The sequence below is a fragment of the Phyllopteryx taeniolatus genome, chromosome 9 (genome assembly GCF_024500385.1).
Source record: "Phyllopteryx taeniolatus isolate TA_2022b chromosome 9, UOR_Ptae_1.2, whole genome shotgun sequence".
In the NCBI taxonomy this organism is placed as follows: Eukaryota; Metazoa; Chordata; class Actinopteri; order Syngnathiformes; family Syngnathidae; genus Phyllopteryx; species Phyllopteryx taeniolatus.
In genome coordinates this window covers 17823391-17837725 of record NC_084510.1, presented here as the reverse complement: position 1 = coordinate 17837725, position 14335 = coordinate 17823391, and the positions used below count along the sequence as shown (strand labels likewise).

The following is a 14335-nucleotide window of genomic DNA, read 5'->3' as shown; positions in this document are numbered from 1 at the left end:
GCAAGGTAGCCGACTGGTTAGAGCGTCAGCCTCACAGTTCTGAGGACCCGGGTTCAATCCTCGGTCCTGCCTGTGTGGAGTTTGCATGTTCTCCCCGTGCCTGCGTGGGTTTTCTCCGGGCACTCCGGTTTCCTCCCACATCCCAAAAACATGCATTAATTGGAGACTCTAAATTGCCGTAGGTGTGAATGTGAGTGCGAATGGTTGTTTGTTTGTATGTGCCCTGCGATTGGCTGGCAACCAGTTCAGGGTGTACCCCGCCTCCTGCCCGATGACAGCTGGGATAGGCTCCAGCACGCCCGCGACCCTAGTGAGGAGAAGCGGTTCAGAAAATGGATGGATGGATGTTTTCCTTTGTTTAAAAACACAGCAAAAAAAAATTTGTGGGGGGGAAGGCTGGAACGGATTAATGCATCTCCATTCATTTCAAAGATGATTTGAGACGCAAGTGCTTTGAGTTAAGAGCGTGGTCACGGAATGAATCAGTTAATTGCTAAAAGAATACCCTATGACAAAAATGCTCAAAACCTAGCATTATTATTAACTCTTTTACTGATTTTACTCAACTGTGAAGGTGAACCTAATGCTGTGGCCACTGAGTCCATGTTCCTCAGCCATGTCTAACCTACATGCTCACACAACAAAGCCCACTCCTTACTTGCCTTTGTGACCACAGGTAGCAAAAAATCTGTGGTGGAAAAAGCTACAAGTGGAAATATCAGCAGTGATATGAGCTGGCAGGATGGTGGCCGGCAGAGTTAATCTCAAAACCAAGATTAAGTATTCATGACTAGATGATCTTCTGAGTACAGCTGTCAAGTCATGTGGCAGCCAGTAGTGTGATGCAAATGCACATAAACTCGCACGAACCAGAAAAAGGAAATAGTCAGGGAAGGAAAAGATTAAGATTTTGATTCATCAGTTGATTATGCAACACATGTTCATTATTGTTTACGCTTGACCAGCACAACTTGAATGTTTCTCAAATGTGCTGGGTTCTTTTCCATGAGATAACCTTTGAATGACTATAACCACTCAATATTTAATCATTAGGTCAAAGTTGAGAGTTGTTCAATTTTTTTTTTGCTAAACTCCTAACTTGATGATAAAATGACCTTTGTATCTTGAATTTTCTTTGCAGCATAAAAATAATGGAAGTGCTCGCTTCACTTTGTGTGTTACCTAATCATGTCTTAAGCCTATCTTTTCTTTCATAGCCCAAAATTGTGATTTAGAAGTTAAATATTAGATAGGTTGTCTTATAACTTTTGCAACCACATTATTTTTTGTGAATCACTAAAGAAAATCAAGTGTCTACTCCTGTCAAAGTTAGGATGGTTAAAATAGACAAAAGGCACCATGGAGAAATGGAGACTCAGTCAGGGCACAGAAAGGGGAGTGCCGGAGAGCCAAGTGGAAATGGTGTATGTCAAATCTCCATGTTGATTATAAGATTTACAAAGAAAGGTTATGCGTGTTCAACCTGACTTTGTGTAGAACAAGGGAGAGGTATTTTTCTGAAATCATCACAAGATGCAGCAACAACTCTTGTCTCCTGTTTGCCACAGGAAACAGATTAACAAACCCTCCAGTTTCACTGCCCTTAGAACTCACTTCTACATTTACGTTTTCAATATTCTTTAACGACAAAGTTCAAGGTATTAAAAATGCAATAATCTCTACCACACAAATGACAACACTTCAGTCACCTAGAACTGACACATTTCACACCTGTCACTGTCGCTGCCTTGATGAGTTACCAATCAGATTTCTAAAGTTGGTGCTGAGCAGTTTATTATTTAGTTATCTTATTTCAGACTGAAACATTTCCAAAAACCTTGAAAACTTCTGTCATTACGCCTCTCCTAAAGAAGAGAAGTCTTGCTGCAACAGTACTGAGGAATATCAAATCTGGCATTTTTAGGCAAGGTCCGAGAAAAAGTCGTTTTCCATCAGCTCACCGAATTTCTCCTGTGTAACAATGTTTTTGACACTTTCCAGTCTGGTTTTAGACCCTACCACAGCACGGAGACAGCTTTGATCCATCTGAACACAGAGGCAGGCAAAGTCTCAGTCTTAGTTCTGCTGGACCTGAGCACGGCCTTTGACACAGTGGATCATGGGATCTCATTACAGAGGTTGGAAAACCGGGTGGGAATATCTGCTGTTGCTCTAAAGTGGTTCAAGTCCTATCTGAAGAACAGCACATACTTTGTCGATATTGCTAACTGTCTCTCTGAAAAAATGGTCGTGATCTGTGGGGTTCCCCAGGGATCGATCCTGGGACCCCATTTGTTCAATCTCTACATGCTTCCATTGGGTCGACTAACACAGCAAAAAAAGTGTCCTACCACAACTATGCAGATGACACTCAGATCTATGTGTCACTGAAGGCAGGTAAACATAGGCCTGTAGTTCAACCTATACGCACATTCAGCAGATCAGACCCGACCAACATCCGCCACTGTCATATTTGTGGTTTTTGAAGGCAAGGCAAAAACGGAGAGATTACCCAAGTGCAGGGAAACAACGCAGTAGTATTTAAAAAAAAAAAAAAAAAAGATGTTCCTAAAAAAGATCATGGAAAAATCTAAACACTAAATTAACAAAGTCCAAAATCTAAACAAAGTAACACTTGAGTAAACCCAAAACATGACTGGTGAACTAACCGAGCGACGACTGGCGACTATGACGTGACACAGAGAGACAATGGCACCTGACAATGAATTGAAAGAAACCAGGGAACTAAATACAAACAGATTGACGAGACAATAAGGAACACCTGGTCAAGACACGAGTGGCTGGAGGGATCTGATTGCTCGACACAAGGTAGAAGGTTGGCGAGAACAGGTGGACACAAAAACTAAATGAGCACACAAGACATGAAAAACATGGAACACAGGAAAAGATAAAACAAAACCAAACACAACCCAAACCAAAACACAGATCATGACAGCCACATTATGAAAGGTGCGCTATCGTCACACGGAACTTTTTCTAAAAAGTAAACAAAAGGCTAAACAGTCAGAATGACACCCAAAGGGAAACTGCTAAAAGATAGTGTTTGGAAGCACTTTTTATAAATAAGCAGAAAGATCTCTGCGTTGTGCAACTGTCATTGACTGCACGGCACGCAATGCAACTAAGGTAGGCACTGTATCATTATTATGTTTTTGCTCTTTATTAGACCGACAAAAATGAGAAACCACTCACTGGTGATAGCATGAGCGAGGCAATAAAAAAAATTATCAAAAGAAATTGGCCAACAGAGCAATTAATCTTTTAAATGACAATGTGACCTCCCAGTTTGATGTTTTTTTATGAACAGAAAAAGAAAAGTTTCCCTGGATCAGTTTGTTGTGCCAAAGTTAGCCACTAAATTAGAAAAGAAACAGAAAAAAAAAACATCATCACCAATCAGTATTTCCCCGTGTTATTATGGAAGAAGGTTCTTCTTCAAGGAGGAGCTGTCCTCCTCCCCTCCCAATGAGTAACAGACTGTATTATTTATTTCGTGTTATATTTCTTTAAAGTAGTTTGTTTTCACTTATTTCTATATTTATTTTTAACCACACGCTGACAAAAAAGTAATTAAAGTAATAATTCGTAACTCAAGGTGCCACTGTAGGTATTAATGCTTGTATTCTACTTCCCCCTGGTGGCCAAGGCGCACACACCAGGAGGAGCTGCACAATGAATGCATGAAATCATGATCTGAAGTTCTTTAAATTCTATTTAATTATGTTATTACTAGGGTCACAGGTGTGCTGGTGCTGATCCCAGCTGACTCTGGGCGAGGGGCAGGGTACACCATGAACTGGTCGCCAGTCCATCACAGGGCACCATAGACAAACAACCATTCACACTCACCTTCACACCTACGTACAATTTAGAGTCTTTAATGAACCTACCATGCACGTTTTTGGGATGTGGGAAGAAAATGGAGTCCCCGGAAAAAACCCACGCAGGTATGGGGAGATCATGCAAACTCCCCACAGGTGCGGCCAGATTTGAACCCGGGACCTCAGAACTGTGAGGCAATATGTGCTACCCAGTCACCCACTGTGCCTCCTTGTTAAATCATTGTTGATCATTATTTTGAGAAATCATTAACATGATCGGTGTTTTTACAAACAGTAGATGACTATAAAATACTAATAACATATAATCAAAGGTAATTTGAACAAATTTGTTATGTCAGAAGTGTGCACCAAACTGGTAGCCCTTCACATTAATCAGTACCAAAGAAGAAAAAGGCGGGTGACCCATGCTCTAAGACAAAACATAACTACAATGTGGCCCACAATGAAAATGAGTTTGACACCCTGGCATGTAAAGTTTCCCTGATTTAAAAGGAGCCTGTGAATTAAATGTTTATACTATTGTTATAATTTATATTATTAACAATTAATACATGCTGTATTATAGTTATTATTATTATTATTACCATTGCATCCTGCAGCCACATTGGACCTCCTGGCCGACTTGAACTCCATATTGGTGTGTTGATTGTTGTCATCAGTCAACAGTTTCTCCTTGCTGCAGTCTGAAATCCTACACAAAGTGTGTGTGTTAACAAATTAAGTTGAGTGGTTTCTTATCAGCAGAATATTTCGGACAGCACTACACTTAACAGCACAACAATTAGAAAAGCAAAAATGTATGCTTTTTAAAACAACAAAAAACAGAGACGCCAACAAGTTACTTTTGAATTGAAAGTATGAATATTAGAATATTATAAAGAATAGAATATTATACAATATTATAAAATCTTTGAATTCAATTCATTCTACACAGACAAGCACAACTAATATAATATAGTAATAAAATGAGCATAACTTAAATTTTACTGAAGTTGATGGAGGGTTAGATTTGCTAACCCAAACTTCTCAAGGATAAACATGAATGCATGCGCAGCAGTAAGCTTTTCGAAAATTTATGTTTTAAATTTCACCTAATTTCTATGACAATGGCACACTCACTTTGTCAACGTTGTATCCCTTAAGTTGTTGAGTCCTCCCTTGTACTTTTGCCAAAGTCTTCATTGTTCATCTCTTGCTCTTCCTTGTGAATCAAAGATCTTCCTTCATCTCCAGATCTCCCTCACTCTTCTCCTCTATGGAGCGTATCCTTGTCTGTGGATAGACAGAGGAAGAGGAAGGAAAACATGTCAGTCAGTGTGTTTGGCTTTCACTCTAGGAGAACAAAAGAAGAGAATGTTTCTTCTTCTGGGCACATGAGGAGAGCTGGTCAGATGCAGAGGGATCCCTCCTCAGGCCACTCTAGTGAGGAGGAAAGGGAGGGAGTTCAATGTGTCCAGACAGGCCCACAGCCACGTCCCACAAGTCCCATGGGCTCATTCCCACAGCAGCCCTTTGAACTGTCTCAGAAAACTTGAATAACTATCATCATGAGTATTGATTGTAAATGTTGTTAAGATTACAGTTTAGACATTTACATCTCCCTGAGTGATTTCACAAGTTTCTCATGTTTCAATTGTCCTCTTCAAACACACACGCGTACTGTGTATATAAACCAAAAACGTATTATCTATCCATCCATCCATTTTCTGTACCGCTTATCCTCACTCGGGTCGCGGGCATGCTGGAGCCTATCCCAGCTGGTCCTAAAAAGAAACTTTTGATTTTAACTAATTTGGAACATTAAAATTTGAGTAGTATATGCTGTAAAACGACTCGACGGTGTTGGTGTCACCCATTTAACAGGAACAGGGCAAGAAAGGAGGATAAAAGGTTCAGGTAACTCTTTGTAAGACTCAGAGGTCAAATGAGGCAATGACATGAGTGCATTCTATTTTTTTTTTGTTTCAAAGAAAGAAAGAAATGGCAAGGACCCATGTGCAACCTCTGACTCAGATTTCACTACACATTTTCCCATTGGAAATAGAAATAATCCATTCCAGGGACCAATTGTCACCTTTATCGTTGTTAATTGTACTGTTTTACGTGACATTTTAACATTCCTAAATGTCATACATCCAATCAATCAATTAGAAACACTGTCTTTATTATTTATCAGTTACCCTTGCTCGGCACGTTTTTTGTTTTTTTAAACATGACAGTACTAACAAGTGTAAAAATAAATGGCCAAAAACAAAACAAAACACCAAAACACAACCTTCACTGGTTGATTTAAAAAAAGAAACAACAATTTTCTGACTTTGACTGAGAGTCCACTGACCTTTTGCATAACTTCCCTGTAAATGTTTGTCATATTTCTTTGTAAAATTCAAAATTTTACATCCGCAAAAGCATTCCACTAGTTAGAAGTGTATTTATTACGCCCCCCGCCCCCATCTTCCTTTTTAGCAGTGATATAACTAACCATGATAGGCTGCCGTTGTTTGTTTGCACTTGAGTGCTTGAAAACAGTCCCATCTGTTGGGAGCACGCTGGTTCTCACTGATGAAATTAATAGTGTGCGTGAGAGTCAATTCATGAGATTCCTCTGGGCTACGTCATCTTACGTCATATATCATCCTTGTACCTCCAAATTGCTGAATCATTCATATGCTCTTTACAATAAAAGACAAAAAAATATTGTACATGTACTGTACATGTTTTTTTACATAGATTATCATCAATCAGCAATAGTTTTAGGCCACTTTTTCACAGTAATTCATTTGTGGCAAAGAATAAATGGTTCATTTACTTTTGGTTCATTATCCTGTTGCAAGATCTCCGACTGAGACCAAGCTTTCTCACACTGCGCAGCACATTTCTCTCTCGAATACTTTGATATTCTTGACATTTCATTGTACCATGTACAGATTCAAGACACCCTGTGCCAGATGTAGCAAAACAGCCCCAGAACATGACAGATCCTCCACCATGTTTCACAGTAGGGACAATGTTCTTTTCTTCATATGCTTCATTTTTGTCTGAGCTGATGTGCCTTGCCAAAAAGTTCCACTTTTGTCTTGTCTGTCCATAGGACATTCTCCCAGAAGTTTTGTGGCTAATCAACATGCAGTTTGGCAAATTCCAGTCTCGCTTTTTTATAATTATTTTCTATTGTGGTGTCCTCCTTGGTCAACTCCCATGAAGTCCACTTTGCCTCAAACAATGACAGATCTGCAACCTGACAATGATGTACCTTGATCTTGGAGTTCACATTTAATTTCTTTGGAGGTTGTTCTGGATTAGAGGACACCCCTTGTTTGAACATGTCCTTACGGTCTAATTATTTTTAGTCTTTTCTAGGGGTACCATAATTTTTGTCCAGGCCTGTTTCATGAGTTTGTTTTTTTTAAATAATTCTGATGAACCACAATTCAAAAGCAATCTATGATTTTGATTGGTTAATGTTGATTACATTTTTATTATTACTTTTGTCAAATTCAAGTTGTATCTGTGACCACTGTTGGTTTTTCTTTCATTAACAGAGGGGTACCAACAATTGTGTCCACCTGTGAATGTGTTTTTGCCCTAATCGTATGAATTTTAATATAATAAGATGATTGGTAACTTTGTTATTATGAACCGTTTGATTACCTTGCATATCATGGAAGTATACTTATGTGTGTGTAAGAGGTCATCTTACATGCTTGCCATGTTAGTGTTTTATAATGTATTTCTTTTTTGTTATTTTTTATAAATGTATTCTGATAAAGACACTGACTGAATGTTATACTGTACATGGTAAGTAAGTAAAGTAACGATACAAAGAAAAGACTCACAAAGTGTTCACAATTTAAAAGTGGACTATATACAGTCCACTAGATAATAATAAAGAAATTACTGGACCGAAACACACAGTAAAATCTGAAAAGTAATGACAAAAACAAACATTTTAGCGTTCCTAAAATCTAATGATGGTCTCAGTTTTTACCACAGTGTTGTACTTGTTACAGTCCATCCGACAAAGAAGAATTCTTATTGTGGGAAATATAAAAACAAATAGTGACAAAAATGTCATACAACAGAGTAGGAATTCTAAATGGCTAAGTCAAGCTGTAGAAATCCGAGCAGTTTTTCCACCACCAGTGTTGTGTTTATTGACAAAAAATGGCCAAAGCAGCAAGTAATCCTCCCTGCAAAGGTTTAAGTGGGATGAGCGGAGAACAATAGTTAGACAGACTGTGCATTCGAATGTGATGACTCCTCCTCTCAGTTTCATGGCACCATGACATCCATCCATCCATCCATCCATTTTCTGAGCCGCTTATCCTCACAAGGGTCATCGGGCAAGAGGCGGGGTACACCCTGAACTGGTTGCCAGCCAATCGCAGGGCACACACAAACAAACAACCATTCACACTCACATTCACACCTAGGGGCAATTTAGAGACTTCAATTAACCTATCATGGATGTTTTTGGGATGTGTGAGGAAACCGCAGTGCCCGGAAAAAACCCACGCAGGCACTGGGAGAACATGCAAACTCCACACAGGCGGGACCGGGGATTGAACCCCAGTCCTCAGAACTGTGAAACAGACGCTCTAACCAGTCGTCCACCGTGCCACCGTCACCACGACATGTGGGATGGAAATGAGTAAAGTAAATCCATTCGGAGGCACCGCAGGGAACTAACTTCTCAGCTGCTCGGCGGGAGTACCGGAAGAAGTTGGAAGTCGTCCAAAAGCAGAAGTTACACAGGGCGTGATCTGCATGCAGATATCTTTTGGCTTACACTTGCTGTTACATTACACATTATAGTATGTTTGATATCTCTTTGTGAATGTATTTATGTGATGTTGTGATTAGATAGATGCTGCTGACGGATGCCAGCCGTGCCTGAGGTTATTCTGAGGTGCAGGGTTAGTCCCTATTTAGCAGGCATGTGCACTTAGCAAGGCTTTTAATTCCTGATCCAGTTACTTAACTGTGAGGGCCCTCACATGGCTACACGAAGTCCATGACAGTCAGGTAATTCAGCCATAATCCCTGACAAGTGGACTCTCGCTGCCATTGATCACGTTGTCCGTAAACAAACCAGTGTATGAGTGTTTTAGGCCTTATTGTCGGATTGTAATGATTGTCTTCACCTCTGATGCATTATACTATTCTGTCCCTGGTAGATGTAGCCAGAGGATAGAGCCTCATCTCACTTGACTCTGCTGTTGGAAGATGGCCACTGCAGCAGAGGACCCTCACTTGGGTGCAGGCCCTGACGAGGAGGACGGGTCTCCATCGGGGTGGGACTCGGAAAGCATCCTGTCAGACGACTCTGTGCTGCCAGACTACACCCCAGAGACATCTGATGGGCGAACGGCATCCACACTGTACCAAGCATGCGCCCGCAATGACCTGGGCTCACTGCGGAGGATTCTGGAAAGAGGAGTGACAAGAGAGGAGGTCATGGACTTGGACATCAATAACTGGGTAAGAGTACATGATTTAGAAGATGTGTGACACAGATTTTGCCTGCTGAGATTTAATTCCATTCAATTGTTTAGTTTAAACTCCTGGTTCATAGAAGACACACAGTTAAAGTTAAGAAAGGAAATACAAATCTCTTAGGTTGAGAGTGTAAAATATCACCAAGAACTATACAACCTTATAAATGAAGATGTAAAATAGCATGACAAAAAACACATTCATTAGACTATTCCAAGGGGATTCCTAAAAAAATACAAAATGAATAAATTATCAGAAAAACATCCCACTGGTGCTACAAAAGCTCAGCAAGTGCAAATATTTGCTAAAACAATTCCCCTGATATGTACTAGAGGGGAAAAATTAATCGATTAATTGGCAACTAATCGGGTATCAAATTAATCGACAACTATTTTGATCGATTAATCCTTTAGAGACCTTGTTTAACTTAAAATTGTCCAAATCCTCTGATCTTCAGTCTCTCAACAACAGTAAATATTCTCCGATTTCTGTAGTCCTCCATGAAAGCAGATGCATTCTCTTTGTGTTTAATCAAAATAAGACATTTGCAAACATCTGCTTTTACTTTGAAAAACAACGACCATTTCTGCCTAATTTCTAACAGATGTAACCAAACCAGGAATTGAATCATAATAAATTATCTTTCTGTATTTTCTTCACTGTCAATTATAAATGATATGCTGTTTTCAAATAAAGGGATGGAAAGAAATAATCGTTAGTTGCAGTCCAAATATGTACATAGCTTTCTTAAAACATGACAATACTGTAGGTGAGAAGAATACAGTTGTTTGCAAAAAAAAAGAAAAAAAAACATTTGAACTTTAATGGATTTAGAGCAGCATCTAAATTTCCTAACCGCATGTCCATTATTTTAATTCATCCAAACTGTGAACTACTCCCTACAGAATGGCTTGATGGTGGCTTGCTGCAAAGGATTCATTGACATTGTATATGGGCTTAACACCTGCCCCTATATAAACATCAATCATCAGGACAATGAAGGCAACACAGCACTGATGATTGCATCCCAAGCAGGTAGGTCAGAACTACACACAGATAGGTAGGTCAGAACTAAACGCTGCAATACATAGCAATTTGTCATCCAAACGACTTCTGGGTATAAAATGTATATTCAAATATTATTTACATGCTTTCTATTGATGCTTTTTAATCCCCAGGTCATGTCAACACGGTCATGTACCTCCTAAATTATTATCCTGGAATAGACACAGAAATAAAGGACTGCCGAGGCTTCACAGCCCTCATCAAAGCTGCCATGACGGGCCGCGATGACGTGGTTGCTGCGCTTGTTATGGCCGGTATGTAAGATAATTTGATGAAAAATGCACTTTTCTTGATTTTCATATCCAGTCATCACTTGCAAGGACACTCTTGCACAGGAGTTGCTCTACTATGACACAGATCTTTTTTTGAAAGCTGGACGTTATCCAATTAACCTCCAAACGTACAGTTCCAGAATAGCTAGCCAGGACGTTGAGCTGTCCGTATTTTAAGCCAGATAACGTTGTCCATCAGAGTATGACGCCAGGCCGGTTTAAGAGATCATTCTGAACATATTATCACACTAAAAACATCCCATTGTAATGACTGATTTTATAATCCGGAACCTTGTAGATTAGCTACCGTAAGTGAATATGCCGCACATGTTTGTATATGATATCAAATTGGATCCAATCCAAGATCTTTAGCAAAATGTCTGCCTTTGCAAAGATAATCAAACTCAGTTTTTATTGACAGTGTCAGAGATGTATTATTTTTACAAGAAGTTTATTATTGTGATTGTAATTTGCAGCGTAAACTGCACTGGATCATAATGAGAGCTTTGTTAATTCGTTTATTTTAGCTACATACATTATTGTCTTGGTAAAGGCAATCATTTTGATACAAGCCTATTCCGGCTCACTCTGGGTTGGAGGTGTGGTAAACCCTAAACTGGTCGCCAGACAATCGCAGGGCACAAATGGACAAACAACCACTCAGACTCACATTTACACCAATGAACAATTTAGAGTCCTCAATTAACCTCACATGCATGTTCTTGGAATGTGAGAGGAAAACAGAGTACCTGGAGAAAACCAACGTGGTGCCAAGTGTGGGGAGAAAATGGATTCAAACCCATGACCTCAGAACTGTGGGGCTCCTCTTCCTTAAAATAAGCAAAGTTAGCGCTTTCTTTTCCAACAATGACAAATACATATTGCCAAATTGCACTCCACTCAGCGGGGAAAGTCTCCCGACTTCCTTCTAGGCTGGGATGTGGGACATGGGATGGCCGCACTCCCGTTCCTGTGCTGTTGTGCTTTGGCCTTTCACACTGAGCAAGTGCAGTGTGAAAAGGCCTTAGGAGTTTAATTTAGAAGCTGATATCTAGCCATTTTCCATGGTTTTCTTGATAATAACCAAAATCACTGGGAATACAATTACGCTTAAGAATGTCAAACAGGACAAAGTGTCATGGAATCAGATGCATTTTGTCGTGTTCATTGTATTCTTTAGGTAAAACACCTTTAGTGGTACAGACATTAAAATGAACAGGAAATTGGAGAAATAAGGGTGGTCTCATAATTTTTGCCATGACTCTATATGCTCATTATAGCTAAACAACAAGTCTAATTGTGCTTAAGACTTTTGAATGCTATGTATTTCATTCGTCTTCTGCTCATCTTTCTGTGTAGGGGCTGACATCCATGCGACAGACACCACAAGAGGAAAGTGCGCTCAGGACTGGGCGCTAAAAACAGGTCGCTATGAGACGCTGCATCGTCTGTGCCGCCTCAAAATAAGGCCAAAAGCTGAGCAATTTTGTGAAAGTTACATCCCGGAGTGGCCAGAACTCAAGGAGAGGGTCGCAAAGGCCATAGCGGAAAAAAGCACCCGGGAAAAAATCACCCATCACATTAAGAACACGTTTGGATTCCGGCTTCCTCATGACCCAGAGGATAATGGGGTTTTGGACCATATGGTGCGTATCACCACCAGTATCCACAGCCCCCTCATTTCAACTGGGTGTCGTCCACTGTGCCCCACCAGTCCCCCTGAGGTGGGCAAGAGACGCCTCGCTGTACCAGAGCTGATGAAGAAACACTCTGAGAGGGAACTGGAGGAAAGTTCCGTGTGCCATAGCAACGGCTCCGTGTCACACATCATTCCCTCCATCCACTCGGCAGAGTCCATCGCTACAACCTGCTGCGCTGAGACCGAGAGGAGGGGCAGCATCCTCTCACTGGCCTCCACCAAGGTCGCCTCCAAGTTCATCCCCCGAAGTATGGCCAGGAGGAACAGCGTGTTCCCCTCGGGATGTATCCCCCAGATCAATATCAACAGATCCACAGAGGCCACGCCAAAGAAAGAAAAGAAGAAGAAGAAGAAGAAGGCAGAGAAAGGCTACCTGGAACCACCAAAGTGGAGATATAAAGAGATCAAGGAAGAGAAGAAAGAGAAAAAAGAGCGGGAGCGCACAAAGGCCAAAAAATAACATTTCCTAAATCTTTTTAAACCACCTAAAGCATTTTTAAACCAAAGTTTTTTGTTTTTTTTTATAATCACCACTCAGGGCTTCAAAATATTTAAACCAAAGATCTTGGTACGTATTATTGATTAATGGTAAACTCAAAAAAGAGATGCAACTACAGTGGAACAGGTACCGGGCCGGAACGTGAATCATGAAAATCCGCAGATAATTGACGGCCATTATAGTTGCATTGAGAAAAAAAAATAATTCTTGAATAAGCGGTGATAAACTGCCAATGAGCATTTGCAGGGTTAATCCCCCCGCCACCCCCCCAAAAAAAACAATGAGGAAAAACAATTTAATTGGAAATAAAAAAATTAAAAATCTGCAAATAGGTGAATCCGTGGGCACTGAACCGCAAGTATGCGGGTATCCACTCTTCTAACATTGTTTGAGTTTAACATGATACAGTGGAACCTCGGTTTTTGTATGCCCTAGTTTTTGTACAATTCGTTTTTTGAGGATTTTTTTTTAGACAAAATTTTGGCCCAGTTTTCATGCATCGCTTGGTTTTAGTACAGTTCAAAATGGTTTGAGCCAAACTCATCCATCTGCCCGCATTACTCAGCCACTCATTTCCTGGAATCTAGCACCCACACAAAGCATCTCATGTGCATGCGTAACTGAGTGTTTTCTTGTTGAGTAAACATCACCCCACACATTCATCGGAACCACTTAGAAAGTTTTGGGTGCTTATTTATTGAGTGTAATTTTTGCCCTTTGATGAAGAAGACAAGAAACAGCTTAAAATTAAAGAAAGAAATTGTAGCCAAGTATGAAAATGGCAGACAGCGCTTCAAAACAATAACCTCTCCTCATCCCTCTCCCCTCTTCAACGTCAAGATTCTTTAGTAAAGGAAAAAGTTATCTTAAATGTTACTTTATCCCTTTCATTAGTCATTTATATTTATTTCACATTGTCTTCTGAATGTTAAACTATAGTTATTCTCCATAAAATTTATTTGTGTTAATATTTTTGGAACATTAATCTGGAACAGATTAATTGGATGAACATTATTTTCTATGGGAAATATTTGCTTCAGTTTTCATACAATTGGGTTTTAGTCAAAGTTTTTTGTTATGGTTTAGTCACAAAACCGAGGTTCCACTGTAAATCATTTAAATCCCGTCTATGTTAGAGAACATGACGGTATATATTTTTTCTTTTTCAGGGCTTTGAAACAATCCATAAAACTCATGCGATTACTACTTCAGTTTCACAGGTGCTAGCCATCTGTCCACCTCTTGAGTGAAATGGGTGGGCAAAGTATGGTTCAATAAAATGTATTTATTCATTTTCTGATTCATTTACCTAATTAAATAATTAGTTCAATCATGAATTATAAATAATTAAATACAATTTAAAAAGTCAAAAACTACATATTCACTAAACATGTTTTTATATTTTTTTATTCAATAATTGGCTAAATAATTATGCGAATTA

General features: G+C 39.7%; 2 protein-coding genes across 5 annotated transcripts in view; one reads left to right on the top strand and one right to left on the bottom strand.

Moving 5' to 3' along the window:
• The window catches only part of arhgef25b (Rho guanine nucleotide exchange factor (GEF) 25b), a 40061-nt gene that overhangs the window by 24400 nt on the left and 1326 nt on the right, over window positions 1-14335 (bottom strand). The window contains exons 2-4 of the mRNA XM_061785440.1: window positions 9071-9290; window positions 4983-5135; window positions 4448-4554 (exon numbers count right to left, since the gene is read on the bottom strand). Coding sequence (XP_061641424.1) covers window positions 4448-4496 — 49 coding nt within the window. The 5' untranslated portion in view covers window positions 4497-4554; window positions 4983-5135; window positions 9071-9290. The remainder of the gene's footprint in view (window positions 1-4447; window positions 4555-4982; window positions 5136-9070; window positions 9291-14335) is intronic.
• On the top strand, window positions 8149-14186 carry ankrd33ab (ankyrin repeat domain 33Ab). 4 transcript variants are annotated; one of them, XM_061785450.1, is made up of 5 exons: window positions 8149-8677; window positions 9041-9344; window positions 10265-10394; window positions 10538-10678; window positions 12056-14186. In XM_061785450.1, the coding sequence occupies exons 2-5, from the start codon at window positions 9090-9092 to the stop codon at window positions 12853-12855; spliced, it is 1326 nt and encodes a 441-aa protein (XP_061641434.1). In that variant the 5' UTR covers window positions 8149-8677; window positions 9041-9089; the 3' UTR covers window positions 12856-14186. The 4 variants fall into 4 exon arrangements, with proteins under 4 accessions (XP_061641434.1, XP_061641433.1, XP_061641432.1 ...); XM_061785449.1 differs by having other exon boundaries at window positions 8149-8888; XM_061785448.1 differs by having other exon boundaries at window positions 8149-8941.

Coding starts and splice junctions, on each gene's coding strand:
- ankrd33ab (XM_061785450.1), top strand. CDS start 9,090: ATGGCCACTGCAGCAGAGGACCCTCACTTGGGTGCAGGCCCTGACGAG. Junction 9,345..10,264: donor ACTTGGACATCAATAACTGG/GTAAGAGTACAT, acceptor TACTCCCTACAG/AATGGCTTGATGGTGGCTTG. Junction 10,395..10,537: donor GATGATTGCATCCCAAGCAG/GTAGGTCAGAAC, acceptor TTTAATCCCCAG/GTCATGTCAACACGGTCATG.